General features: G+C 38.7%; 2 protein-coding genes and 1 long non-coding RNA gene across 13 annotated transcripts in view; 1 reads left to right on the top strand and 2 right to left on the bottom strand.

The window, feature by feature from the left end:
- Ddx60 (DEXD/H-box helicase 60) overlaps positions 1 to 14,136 on the top strand; it is a 120,904-nt gene that overhangs the window by 47,601 nt on the left and 59,167 nt on the right. For 9 of the 10 annotated variants that reach the window (XM_063274962.1, XM_063274958.1, XM_063274959.1 and 6 more), the window contains 5 exons: positions 2,679 to 2,836; positions 6,375 to 6,627; positions 9,607 to 9,773; positions 11,417 to 11,572; positions 13,278 to 13,427. In XM_063274962.1, coding sequence (XP_063131032.1) covers positions 2,679 to 2,836; positions 6,375 to 6,627; positions 9,607 to 9,773; positions 11,417 to 11,572; positions 13,278 to 13,427 — 884 coding nt within the window. The remainder of the gene's footprint in view (positions 1 to 2,678; positions 2,837 to 6,374; positions 6,628 to 9,606; positions 9,774 to 11,416; positions 11,573 to 13,277; positions 13,428 to 14,136) is intronic. The other variant, XM_063274961.1, reaches the window with a different exon arrangement.
- LOC134482494 (uncharacterized) lies at positions 678 to 3,979 on the bottom strand. Its single transcript, XR_010058664.1, has 2 exons — positions 3,600 to 3,979; positions 678 to 3,151 (listed from the first exon to the last, which is right to left on the bottom strand). It is a non-coding gene; the product is annotated as an uncharacterized LOC134482494 (long non-coding RNA).
- Positions 6,624 to 14,136, bottom strand: part of Palldl1 (palladin-like 1) — a 169,368-nt gene continuing 161,855 nt past the window's right edge. The window contains exons 3-4 of one of the 2 annotated variants that reach the window (XM_063275968.1): positions 8,085 to 8,314; positions 6,624 to 7,982 (exon numbers count right to left, since the gene is read on the bottom strand). In XM_063275968.1, coding sequence (XP_063132038.1) covers positions 8,221 to 8,314 — 94 coding nt within the window. In that variant the 3' untranslated portion in view covers positions 6,624 to 7,982; positions 8,085 to 8,220. Of the gene's footprint in view, positions 8,315 to 14,136 lie in introns of both variants that reach the window. The other variant, XM_039095179.2, reaches the window with a different exon arrangement.

The following is a 14,136-nucleotide window of genomic DNA, read 5'->3' as shown; positions in this document are numbered from 1 at the left end:
TGCAAAAGAATTCAGAGATCTTCCTGTCTCTGTTAAGAACAGAGGATAAACTAGCTGGGTGGGACTCTGTCCTGAAATTACCATTTCTACCACACATGGGCCTAACCTTGCTGTGTCCCAGGTTGACCTTGAACTCAGGAATCTGTCTGCTTTGTGTCTTCCTGACTTTGTATCTTTCTGACAAGTTGGCTCATTAATACAGCTGTTTTTGTTCCTTTAGATTCATGAAGCCCCCCATATAATTCATAATGCATCCTTACAGTTTTGCATAGTTGAGAAAGTATATATTTTCAAGCTCATGTGTGTATCCAGAGCTCTTTCCTATAGCCTTAAGGGCTATCCTGAAGATCCTAGTGTAGCATTTTGCTGAGACACTAGCTATACCTTTGACTCGTGGATTCACACACTGTCTGATTATCTTGGAGTCATTAATGTTAACAGCGAGGACATTCCTTGGAGGAATGTGAAAATATGTACATTATATACATTATACTAGGGGCAGGATCTGGTCACTCTGTCCCCCACCAGGGCTTTGCAAGGCTCAGTAATGAAAAGCTTAGGTCTAGCCATGCTAGTACACACCTTTAATCCCCAGAGACAATGGCAAACAGATTTCTGAGTTCAAGGCCTGCCTGGGACAGAGCAAGTTCTAGATGAAAAAAAATTTAATCCAGACATAGTGAATCTTACTTTTATTCTCAGCCTTCAGGAGACAGAACCATGCAGATCTCTGAGCTCAAGTTCAATTTACAGAGTAAGTTCCAGGTTAGCCAAGCTTAGGCAGTAAAGGAGTTGGAAAACAGAAAGCTGGTAATAATGCAATAAAAGAAGGGGGCCAAGTTCCAGCTCCAACAAGCAGCAGAACTAGGCAGCTTTGGCCATGTGGCTTTGGCTTTAGAGTCAAGAATAGAAGGTATAACTGGGACAATTGATGGTGGTCAGCTGGAGCGAAGAAGTCAGTGGTGATTAAGAAGAGTCCAGCATCACTGAAGTGCAGTCCTCTGGGAAGTGTTTTCTGAGAGCATGAAGAAGCTCTGTTCCAGAGATTGGGAAGGTTATATGGGTGCTGCAGCTGGACTTGGTAATGTGCAAGAATCACCCAGATGGCACTGGTTTTGAAGGCATGTAGGGGTCATGGAGAGCAGCTGAGACTTGTCACTATTAGAGGCCAGAAGAGGCCATTGGTGAAGGTGAAGCCTCAGTTGCAGTTGATGGCCCAGGACTGAAGGAGTCATACAAAGAAGTTGAGGCATGGCACTGTAAAGGGAGTCTATGTGAGGCTATTGGTGAAGCCTAGTTGCAGTTGACGACCCCAGAGTTTTGGAGATGTCAGTACCATGGATGATCACCAAGAAGAGCAGCGGCAGTGGAGTGGATCAACCTGAGCTTAGAGTGCTACAGAGGGCAGAGCTGGAGAAGTGATGTGAGCCTCTTGGAGAAGCCTTGAAGATTGTGTGTGGATCCCAGACATTGGAACAAGAACATGTAAAGGCGGAGAACATGAAGATGCACAGTTTAGAATTTGCCCAGCTGTTTTTAGGTCTTGCTTTGGTCCAATATTTCCTTACTATGATGTTTTGGAATTATCATGTATATCCTGTGAAGTTGGAGGTATGTGATCTGCTTTTGGATTTTTGACTTTATATGGGATTGCAGTTAAGTGATTAAATCTCAGAAGAATTTTTGAACTTTGAACTTTTTTTTTTTTGTTCTTTTTTTTCGGAGCTGGGGACCGAACCCAGGGCCTTGCGCTTCCTAGGCAAGCGCTCTACCACTGAGCTAAATCCCCAACTTCGAACTTTGAACTTTTAACGTTGTTGAAACTCTTATAGACTATGGAACATTTGAAGTTGGACTAAATGTACTTGCTAGGTATGGCCCCCACAGACTCATGTATTTAAACAAGCCTATGGGTGCCAGGGAGTGGAATGTGTCGGTTTGAATATGACTCAGGAAACAGCACTATTAGGAGGTAAAGCCTTGGAGGAAGTGTGTTAGTTTTGGGGTGGGCTTTGAGACTTTTTTCCTTGCTGCCTGGAGCCAGTCTTCTTCTGAATGCAGTCAGAGAAGGACATAGAACTCTAAGCTCCTTCTGTAGTGCCACGCCTGCCTGGATGCTGCCATGCTTCCTGCCTTGATGATAATGGGCTGAACCTCTGAATCTGTAAGGCAGCCACAACTAAATGTCTTTTATAAGACACTTGATGATGGTGTCTCTTCACAGCAATGGAAACCCTAACTAGGACAGTAAGTAATTAGAGTACAGAATATACGAATCACACAATATATGAATTGTCAGAAAGCACATTTGATCAATAAAATTAAAAAAAAAATCTTGGTATTTCTTTTGGAAGTAGGCAATGAAAACTTGTCTTGGAAGTGTTAGAGTTGCTGGGAGTTGTTGGCCAGTGGTAGAGCCCTTAACCTGCGTGCCTGGAATACTAGGTTTAATTCTATAGACAAAAAAAAAGTTTAAAAAGTGTCGCTTTTGTAGATATGTTAAAAGTTATATGGATGAGATTGCCTAATTTAAGATACCTTCTCTGACAAAACTGATTATGTAACATTACTGTTCTATAATAGAATGAATACTGCCTGGGTACAGAATGATGTGAAGATTTAGAGAGATGCTACTAATAAATCATAGAAATTTTATTTACATTTTTTCTTTTTTTCAGACAAAAAAGACCCCTATTATCTTTCACGTTTGCAGAAGTATCATCGTTTTCAACGATTATATGGGAGCTCATTAGAATCAGTCACTTCAAAGATGATCACAACTGAAGGTCCTAAGCCAAAGAAGGATTGTATTAAGTCTAAGAGAACAAAGGCACATGTATGTTTCTGTCAATTTTATTATTATAAAAATCTCTCCATAGATGTCTTCCTTTCTTAGTTGTATGGCTGTACTGGTTTGAATGCGATGTCTCCTACAGCCTCAGCGTTTGAATGTGTGGCCTCAGTTGGCAGCCCAGTTGGACAGGCTCAGGAGGCAGTCCTTGCTGGAGACAGCATGTTACTGGAGGCCAGCTTTGAGCGTTTATAGAGTTGCTCTTTGAGTTGGCTCTCTGCTTGCAGTTTAAGATGTAAACTTTCGGCTTCTAGCTCCAGATGTCCTGCTTCTGCACAGCCATAATGGATCCTTATTCCTCTGGAATCATAAGCAAAAATAGCAACTTTCATCAACAAGTTATCTTGGTCATGGTGTTTTATTGCAATACCGAAAAGTAACAAACACAAAAATATTATCATACCTGCATAGAAAGTCTAATGTATAGAAATTATTATGTATAATCCTCTCTATGTAATGATATATCTGTATTTAGAGAAGCAAATAGAGTGTTAGGTGACTAAAGGTTTGGTTTAAAATTTTGCAATAACATTAAGATATAGTTTATTAGCTAATAAGAGTCAGAAGGTTTTTACAAATGTAGCAAAAATAACACGAAACACATAGGTTTCTTTGCTTGAATTACATAAAATTTCTGCATCTTTTCCAAAGTATTTAAATAATTACTGCACTGACCCTGTTTTTCAGGTGCAAAGTTAAGGTCGTTTATTTCCTTTTCCCATACAGTTTGCATCCTTTTTCCACTTACCTTACTATTATCATTTTCTGCCATTTTTGTATCCAAAGGCCCTAATTGAGGATAAAATACAGGGGATAAAACCTCAATTTATTTCTACACTAATGTACTAAGATAATGTTTGAAAATTATATGTTAGTATTTATGACCATATTCCTGTGCAAGATTATTTTTTAAAACCGGATTTAACTAATTTGATGACTTTAGATGAAAATCACTCTTTATAAATTAAACTCCTTAGCCTTTAGTGGGCGCCAAAGCTCAGAAGGTGTTTATTTCATGGGAAGGGTTTTAGTACTGGTCGTTTTGATACACTGTGGAGAACCCAGTGGGGGAGGAATTGTGATAGGTCAACCTTACCAGAGGCAGTTAGTGTGGTAAAGTCATCAGAAGCGAAGCCTGAGAAGAGCGCCCCCCCCCCCCCCCCGCAAAGAACACAAAAGGGTTTTTTTAAACTTTTCATTTCTGGGGGCTTGTGTTTTGGAGAAAAGCAACAACAAGTGCTATTTCTTTGCCAGGTATGCAACTAATTAACAGGCATGGAAGTTCAAGTTCCACAGCTCTTAAGGGCAGCCCATTTAGGGGACTAACAACAGCTCTCTCATATAATAGTTAGAATAAACAGACAGCATTGCACTGTTTGTACTCACCTCATGTTAACGCCAGGGGGAGTCTTTGCTCCTTGAACTGCTTCACAGATCCACTGAGGAATGGTGACTGGCTCATCCTTCCTTCCCATTCCCCTCCCCCATCCTCCCACCCTGGCTCCTCAAAAGCAAGTCTAATAAGTTCCTGCTTACCATCATTGCCTCTTTCTCATGGTTGGAACCTTTTCAGTTTCATACCCAAATCAACGAATTCTTTCCCTGTTCATATAGGAACAGGAGGAGGAGGAGAAGGAGGAGGGAAGGAAGAGTATTTTTTCCCTTCTGTTCCTTCTCCTCTTCTTCCTCCTCTTTCTTCTCTGTCTGGTTGTCTTCTCTGTTATAAAGTAACAAGCTGGCAAATTCTCTCACCACACAGCATAAGCAGACTGAAAAGAAGTATAAGTTTCACCATTCCCAATTTTAAAAATTAAATGAGCCATCCAAGATATTCCACACCATTAACTTTTTGTAGATGTCCTCTATGACCAACAGGGTAATAAGTCTTCACATCTGAGACAAAGGGAGCTCTGTGCTTAACAAAAGTCTAAGGCTTTCCATTGTCTTAAGTAGAAAAACTGAGGCAAATGGACTTACACTTGTAAACACTTCCTTGCAAGTTTAAGTGATGGGAAACCTAAAATATTATTGATTGGAATTAGTTTGAGAAATCAGCAGCTAAATATGACCTTATTATAGATGCATGTTTAAGTCTTATTGCCATGACTAACCTGAATAATGGACTTTTTTGTCAGAATTCTTTTGCTAACATAATTCTCTAATTTGTCTTTTAAAAATTACTTTTTATTTATTGTTTCGGTGTGTGCATATTATGAATGTGGGGGTGCCATGGTATGTATATGAAGGTAAATGAGAGGGGATGCTATCCTGTATATGTGAAAATCAGTGAAGAGAATGTCATGATATGTATGTGGGCATCAATGGGGAGATGCCATGGTGTGTATATGGAGGGCAATGGGGAGATGCTGTGCTGTGTATGTGGAGGGCAATGGGGGGAGATGCCATGGTGTGTATGTACCAGTATATGTATATGGAGGTCAGAAGAAAGATTTGTGGAGTCCTCTCCTTGCACATTTACATAGATTCTTGGAATTGGACATGAGCATCAGGCTTGTAAGACAATCACGTTTACTTGCTGAACCATGTCACCGGCCCTCTAATGTGTCTATGTAAAGTGAAATAAAACAGGTCTACAAAGCCATAATAAAAGTGGGTACATATTGTCTTTAAATCAGTTGAAAATGTTTATTTAAGTAAGTCAAATTATATGTGTATATGTATTATATACATATACATTATATACATGCACATATCCATATACATACATATGTTTGCATATAATCTTTATGCACTCCTTGCTTTCAGCCCTCTTCTCTTATTTACTCATTAAACATTAAGGACTAAATGCATTTGGCTTAGGCAATCCAGGTAACTTTGGTGCAATTTTATCTCAAGGATCTCTTGGATAAGTTGGTGTGTGTCTGCCTAACTTAGTTTCCACTTGGTTGCTATGATAAAATACTTTGATAAAAACAACTTAATGGAGAAAGACAATATTCTTCCTGCCAGCTCAAGGATACAGGGTTCATCATGAGGTGGCATGTATCAAGGCAGTAGTCTAAAAAGGAAGAATTATGCATGTATGTACAGATGTAGTAAACCTTGAGAAGTTTGATAGATCCTTGGCAGAGGAATGAAATATAGGGTCAGAAAGAGATCACAATAGAAATATCACAATCATGTAGGGAATAGAAAGGTGACTTGGTAGAAAAGGCAGCAGGAAGTCCCAGAAAAATCCTAGAGAGAAAAGCAGGTATCATTGCATAGAGATATGAAGGACTCGTTGCAAAATGTCTTTGATTTTATTACATTTACTCTTTTATTTTTAAAACTACCTAGATATTTAAGAAATAATCCATAGCAAGTCTTTATATTCACTGAGTTAAAATATTATGGTTTCAATCAACAGTGTCTTAATTAAAAAAGCATCTATTATGATTATTCAACTATAGGATGTTGGTCAAAATCATCAGTACATACTTAAAATATCATTTAATTCAAGAAATGTGCATTCAACATAGTTCTTTCCCATTATGAGATGTGTTTTTTTCCATTTGGACAGAAGACCAAGGCTGAAATAATTGTAAGAGAGAATAAAAAGAGATTAATTGCTGAGGAAGAACAAAAAGAAGGGCAAAAATGGAGTGCCCTGTCATTTTCTATCGAGGAGGAGATGAGAAGGAATTTAAACTCTGGAATAAAGAAGCTGGAAGAGTTCTTGAAATCATGTAAAAGTAGCTCAGTGAAAACTCAGGCTGAGAGAGTTGGGTTACAGGCTTGCTTGAAAGCCTGGAAGGAACATTGCCGAGCTGAAGGTATGAGGTGTATAACCCTTGGCTTCCCTTGAAGTAGAGAGGTCATAGAGATGCAGGGATGGTGTTTTGTCACTCGTTAATGAGAAATCTGTATAGGAGGACTGTTGTTGTAAAAATATAAAAATAAAAAGTAACGGTGTTGCTTTGCCCCACTAGGTCCGCACTGCAGTGCCCCAAGATATCTACTAGATATCTTGGCAGAAACACATCCCAGCCACGCACTTTCCTACACTCAAACCTTCACATAAAAGAACACACAACACAATAATCTTTGACCCAATTGATAAGATATAATTGCCCACTTAAACATACAAAGCCTGGTACCATCCATCCCTTGAGAACATTAATAACAACCTGTAAATACACAGAGTAGAATCTTAACATCACCTGCCATCTTGTCCTGCCACAGCTTCTCTGCCTCTCTCCCTCCTGTCCTGTCTCTTCCTCTCTCTCTTAGTCTCCTCCTCCTCCTTCAAACTTCTCTTCCTCCCATCCTTCCTTCTCCTCCAATGACAGGCTTCCTTCTATCCTGTACCTGCCCCTCACAAAGTCAGTGGTGGTTCTGGTGAAGTCATCTGACTTCTGAGTACATGACTAGGTAGCTGTCCTTGGGGCAGTGGAATTAGCGTCAAAATACAGATAACTTCAGGGCAAACCACAACATAAGACTTACAAAGGATTACAGCCTCTGTAATCAATGAGCACTGAAATCTCAGTGAGTTGGCCAACAGTGAAGACATAGAACATCGCTAAGCACAGTTAACAATAGGTTTAAACTCACTGCTGACTGAGTAGAGAGCACAGTTAACAAACCCAATAACAGTCAGGCACAGAGGGAAGAACCCATCACTCCATTTTGAGTTCTGATATATAAACATTTTCTTCCTGGATAAGTTGGTGTGTGTTTGCCTAACTTAGTTTCCACTTGGTTGCTATGATAAAATACTTTGAGAAAAACAACTTAATGGAGAAAGATGATATTCTGTCTGTCAGCTCAAGGATATAGGGTTCATCATGAGGTGGCATGTATCAAAGTAGCAGGAGCTGAATTACTGGTCACATCATATCCACAATAGGAAGGCAGAGAGGTATGGATAAATGCGTGCTTACCTCAGTTCCATTTCTATATAGGCCAAGATTCCTGCAGAGGGCACAGTTCTACTCACAGTTAAGATGGGGTTTCCTGTGTCAATTAGGCTAATAGAGGTAATCTCTTAGAAGCATTTTCAGAGGCCCTCTAGATCTTATAAGATTTACCGTCAACACCGAGCTTGCAGACTTCAATACTGATTACCCCTACTATACAGACTTCTTCCAAGGTCAATGAGGGTGCCATGTATGGTCCTTTACAATTTCTATGGACAGAAACAGGAGAAGACACAGAGATAAGAAAATGAGGATAAAGTAGGACTGAGTAGATAAGAGATATGTAAACTGGTTAAAAGTGTGTGCTTTACCTTAGTGTATATTTATCTTTCTCGCCAACCAAGACACTGAACCAGGATTTGCAGTTAGATGCCACCAACAGAGATCGGTGGCTTAAAGAATATAATGCTTTATTTCATTTAGAGATCACCTGTAGGTGCTTTAAATTTAAAACAAAGCTCCTTCTGGAATTTCCAGGTTCTTCTGTCCAGTAACAAGAAATTGGGCAGGACCCATGGTTCTTGGTAGAAGCAGAGGCAGGCTGTTAAGGAGATATCAGAAATTCAACATTCTTATTTCCATGCCCAGAGTTGTGACCTTTTATAAGTCAATTACATAGCTCCCGCTTAGTCTCCATGTGCACACTAAAGTTTTTATTTTTGTGCACATGTGCGTGTGCACGTGTGTGCGATGACCACTGATGTATAAGAAGGCATCAGATTCCCTGAAGCTGGGGTTCCAGGTCATTATGAGAATTCTGACATTATGGCTGAGAATCCCACTTTGTAAGAAAGGCAGCTGTTCTTACCATGGAGCTGTCTCTCCCGCTCCCTAGCCCTCCTTCTGTGTACGTTCCTGGGTACCAAAATCTTTTACTCAGATATCATGAGTCAGAACTTAGTCATAGGCCACTTGAACCACAAGGGGTACCTGTAAACATACTTCCCCCCAGGTATGTAGAATTAGTAATGGCATAGAGACATAAGAAATCTTTGTAAATACATGGTAGATAGAGAAACTAAGAGTAGTAACTGGCACAGATGTCCTTGTCCTTATTTTTCGTACAACCAAGTTTTACTTACCCTCCACATCCAGTTCATGAAATGTATTTCCATAAATGCTTCCTCGGGAGTCTGACTCCTAACACCTGTAGTTTCTAATGCTCCATGTGAGCCAATCACATATCATATATTCTGTAAGTGAACCGGATGATCCCGGAGGGTACGACCTCTATTACATTGGCTTGGTAGAGTCTTGGATAGCAGCTTTCAGTATGGGATTGGTAATACTTGGTAAATAGGCGGGAGTGTACACTAACTAAAAGAAGAGCAGAACCAGGACAGTCGAGGTGAGAATGGAAAGGTTAGCAGAGGGGAGAAACAAACAGTGTATACAACGCTAGAGAAGTGGACAGGTTTTCAGAGTCTGGATATGATAGCTGGAAGAGATGAATTGCACTGAAAGAAGGGATTCAGGGCTTATATCCAGGATTGCTGGTAGATTACAATAGGGCTAAATGAATATTGCCAAGATTATAATATTATATTTAAATTTTTTTTCTTGAGCAGAGGAGACTTGGCACTATAAGACAGAGAAAGGATGTGTAATTCACTATAAAGTTCTATACACATTACATTTTAACCATACTTTAATTTTGAATGGTAAGATTTTTATCTAGTCTTTTCTATTCCAAAATATCTATTAATGGTGAGTAAGAGAGTGAGTGTCCTTAGGTGTTGAAGACTAATAAGCTAGATGCTTGAGCTCCATTAATTAACATTTGTTATTTTGATGGCTTTTATAACAATTTTATTATTTATATTTTGTACCAAGGTAAAACCACAAAAGACTTCAACATAGCTGTCAACATGATGAAGAGGATCCACTCCTTGTTGGAAAAACAATCTGAATTTTTGCAAGAAGCAGATCAAAAACTCATAGCCAGATGTCTTACGTATTTAGGGTTTTATGAGCTAGCAGATTCTTTATGTCCAACCCAGGTAATGTTTTGCGATAGCTTCATTTTTACTGAACTGTTATTTGCTGTATGCAAAGCTTCCAAGGGACAGCCTTGTCTTGGGGGAGGTGTTTTGAGAGCAGGGGTGTCTGGGAGTAGAAAAAACAAAACTCTAAGTCTTAGTCAAATTGTGGGTCCAGGCTGGTGGCATGTGTCCTGCTGGAGATGGCTTCCTAGACAGCTCTCTGTACATAGCTTTTGGCTCTGTAGTGCGCTCGAGACAGCTTTCCAGACCACTGTCTCATTGTGTTGTGCTCTGCTCTAGACAGCTTTCCCTTGCTCTTCTAAAAAACTCTCTGTTTGAGACAGCTAGCTTTCTGCTAGTAAAAGTTCTAAAAGCTCTCTGGGAAACTCATGTGTGTTCTGAACAAAGTCAGAAAAAAAATTCTAAAAGAACTGTGTTTGCTTTTCAAACAGCCTTCTCTAGATAGCTTCTTATAAACATTCTAAAAAGGGTTTTCTTCGATCTCTAAGTAATTCTTGGGATTTTCGACCAAGGTTAGAAATCTTATTAGAAAAAAACTCTAAAACAGCTATGGAAAGTTCTAAAAGAACTGTATATGCTCTCCACGAATCTTCCTACTAAAATCAGAAATTCTGTTAGAAAAAAATTCTTGGAGAGCTGTGTTCACTCTTCTCTAGAAAGCTCAGCTTTCACTAGAGAAAAATTCTAAAAGAGAGCTGCTATTGCTTTCTCCTAGCTCACCTCATGCAGACCAAATGTCCAATGTTTTTTATTTATATAACAGCTCAGTCATTTACTCCAGGTTCCTTTTTGACCCTCCCATGAATCAGTAGCATTCCATGATAGTAGCCCCTTGATTCTTAGGAAGAGATAGCAAACACAAGAACAGCTGAGTGGGAGAAACCTCACCCTGATACCACCTTTTCTACTATACCTGTGCCTGAACCTAAATTCCCTCTGTTCCAGTCTGATCTGAACTCAGGAATCTGTCTGCCTTTGTAAGCATAAACCAAAAGAACTCAGCACAGTGGAATCTTGCCTTGGGATCATAACTCCTTAAATCTCTTTATATCCTTCCTCAGTATCTTTCTGACAAGCTGGCTCATAGTGTAGCTGCTTCTATTCCTTTAGATCTATGGAGCCCCTCATATAATTCATATTTCATCCTTACTGTTGGTCCTGATCCAGGGGCAGGAACTATGTCATTCCACCTTTACTAAGAGCCATGCCAGACTTAGCACAAAGCATCCTTTAAATACAGTCATCTCGTTTAGGTTTGTTTTTAATAGAGAGTAGTGTCTTAGTTAATCCAACTGCCAAAAGGTTGAATTAATCGAGAATTGGAAATGTTTTATACAACTTGGCTATGCACACTAAATGTCAGATGATTTATGCAGACTTTAAAGATTAACCTTATACTTAATACTAGCAAAACAACTCAAATCTATAATGGCTGTTTACTTATTTTAGATATGTCAGGTTGTAGCCACAAATATTAGCGTAACCATTTGAAAATATTAAAATCCACTGCTTTATTTATACTTCAGGAAAGTGGTAAGGTCTTCATGATGTTTAAAAGGTGTTTTCCATAGAGAAGAATTCAGTCGTAAGTATCTCAACTGTTTAAATTGCTTTCAAAGTAATCTTTTAAAACAATGCAGGACACAGCAGATGACGTAAAGATGACGAAAAAGAAATACTCAGTTGGGATTGGGCCAGCTCGGTTCCAACTACAGTATATGGGTCACTATCTGATACGAGAAGAAAGGAAAGACCCAGACCCCAGGGTCCAAGACTTTATTCCTGACACGTGGCAGGTAAAAACATGAATAAGAAGAATGATTATATTTTGTAATTGTGTATGAGTGCAGGAGCTTTTAGCATTACAGTTGCCTCTCCTCGTTTGTGTTGGGATGTTCATATTTGCCCTTATCATGGAACTGCATAATATTCAGTTACTTCAATTCAAAATCATTTCACTTAAAGCACTTTGCTGTTTGACTAATTTTTTTTCCATTTAAAGACATTTAAGAATTCATTCGCTATGTAGAGTATTTCCTTGGTGAGATATTGGATGGATCCATATAGAGAGAGTCAAAGCTTAGAGATGTCTGTGCTATGCAGCTATTACCATTTCGTACCAGGCTCCAGGTTTTCTTTCTGTCATTTGAATGTCGTATGTAAACAATGTAAATATTCACCAGGACGTTTGGGTAGTTCAAACAATGGGAAACTGTTTATATGTTTACAGACTGCACATGTTACCATTCTACATATTTTTCTGTAACACTCACACACACACACACACATACACACACACATATACACACATACATACACACACACATACACACACATACATACACACACTATATATATACATATACATACATATACATATACATATACATATACATATACATATACATATACATATACATATACATATACACATACACATACACATACACATACACATACACATACACATACACATATACATATACATATACATATACATATACATATTGATGGCTACAAAATTTGGAAGTAACCACTTCTGCACACATTGACCAAGAGCATTATTTACATTTACAAATGAAATTTCGTAGGTTCCCTCTGACTAGGCAAGCCACTTTTCATTAATGTAATGAAAAACTTGAGGCAGCCTTGCTTTAACATAAAGAGTTTGTTTGCCTTCCACCTCTGGGCTTTCAACACAGGGCAGTCAAATTCTCTCCTAATTTCCATGCATCCCTGAATTCTTTCATTTTCTTTTCACATTGAAGTGTGGCTTGTGGGGAGGACTAGATTCTTGGGGTGGGCAGGTTGGGATTTGGGAGTACTTGATATCTTCTGTACTTCATATAGGTTTTTCCCTTCTTTTGACTAGTCAGCATCTTGATGAATAAAATCATAGGATACAAAGATAATACCCCATATAGTCCCTATAGAGGGTAAGAAGCAAAATGAAGAAATGTTATTTCTGCCCTTCATCATTTTGCTTACCGTTGGAAAAATAGGGATGGGCTGGTTCCAACAAAGACACTCTGTTCTCCAAACTATTAAAAACAACCTTCCTAATAATATTATTCTGACACTCTTTTGAGTGATTTCTCTTTTTTATTATATATCCACTGTACAAATCAACAGGTTTCAGGGTGGTCTTTTCCTCCATGTATGTTGCATACTTTGGCCACATTTCCATCAATATACACATGTGATTCCTTGACCTCGTCAATAGCTCCTTTTTCCTGAATAGTCTCTTTTCTCTGTAAAGTTATTTTTAGTCTTTATACTCCATTTTCATACATAAAACTCATCTCTCAGCTACTCAGAAAACAAACAAGTCACACCATTTGAGAGAATGAATAGTGCATTAGATTTTTCTTTTACATTTTCTGTGTGTCTGTGGCTCTCCCTTATTGAGGTTCAGAAAAATCACAAGGGAAAAAGACTGACCTGTCTGTCTTGGTAACATGGCTTGTCTGATTGACACAAATCATGCTCCAATCCCTGCAGCGAGAGCTCCTGGATGTGGTGGATAACTATGAGTCTGCAGTGATTGTCGCCCCAACATCGTCTGGCAAAACTTATGCTTCCTACTACTGCATGGAAAAAGTGCTGAAAGAGAGTAATGAAGGCGTGGTTGTGTATGTTGCACCAACAAAGGTAGGGATGTGGCAAATGTATTATTCTTCTTCATGGTAGAAATTGCTCAGAAATACTAGACATGGTTGTGTGGTAGATCTAGTTTCCCTTACTTATTTTCACTAGTTAAAAATCAACATAAGTAATGGGCTTCATCAAGGTATTTTGAGGTTCTGACTCTCCATCACTGCTTCTCTCACCTATGCCATCGTCCCCCTCGCCTGCTCCCCTTTGCTCTCTTGTAGCCTCCATCCCACTTTCCTGTCACACGTATTCTGTTACCTTATGTTAGAGTACCTATACCCACATATGTGTACATATACATAATATACACATACATATACACACACATATACACAGTACACATACATATACACACAATACACATACACACAGTATACATACACATACATATACACATATACATTCACTCGCTAACATACACACAGTATCATACATTTATACACGTATACATAGTACACATATATATACAAAATAAACATAAATACAGTATTCATACACGTACATATATACATACACATACACTCAGTACACATACACACAGTATCTATCATATACACATATACATGCATACAGTACACATACATTTACACACAATACAATACACACAGTATACATACACATACATATACACATATACATTCGCTCACTACACTTACACACAGTATTGTACATTTATACACAGATACATTGTATACATATATATACA

This window comes from Rattus norvegicus, chromosome 16 (genome assembly GCF_036323735.1).
Source record: "Rattus norvegicus strain BN/NHsdMcwi chromosome 16, GRCr8, whole genome shotgun sequence".
Classification (NCBI taxonomy): Eukaryota; Metazoa; Chordata; class Mammalia; order Rodentia; family Muridae; genus Rattus; species Rattus norvegicus.
The sequence above is the reverse complement of the archived record's forward strand: the minus strand, read 5'-3'. Positions and strand labels throughout refer to the sequence as shown.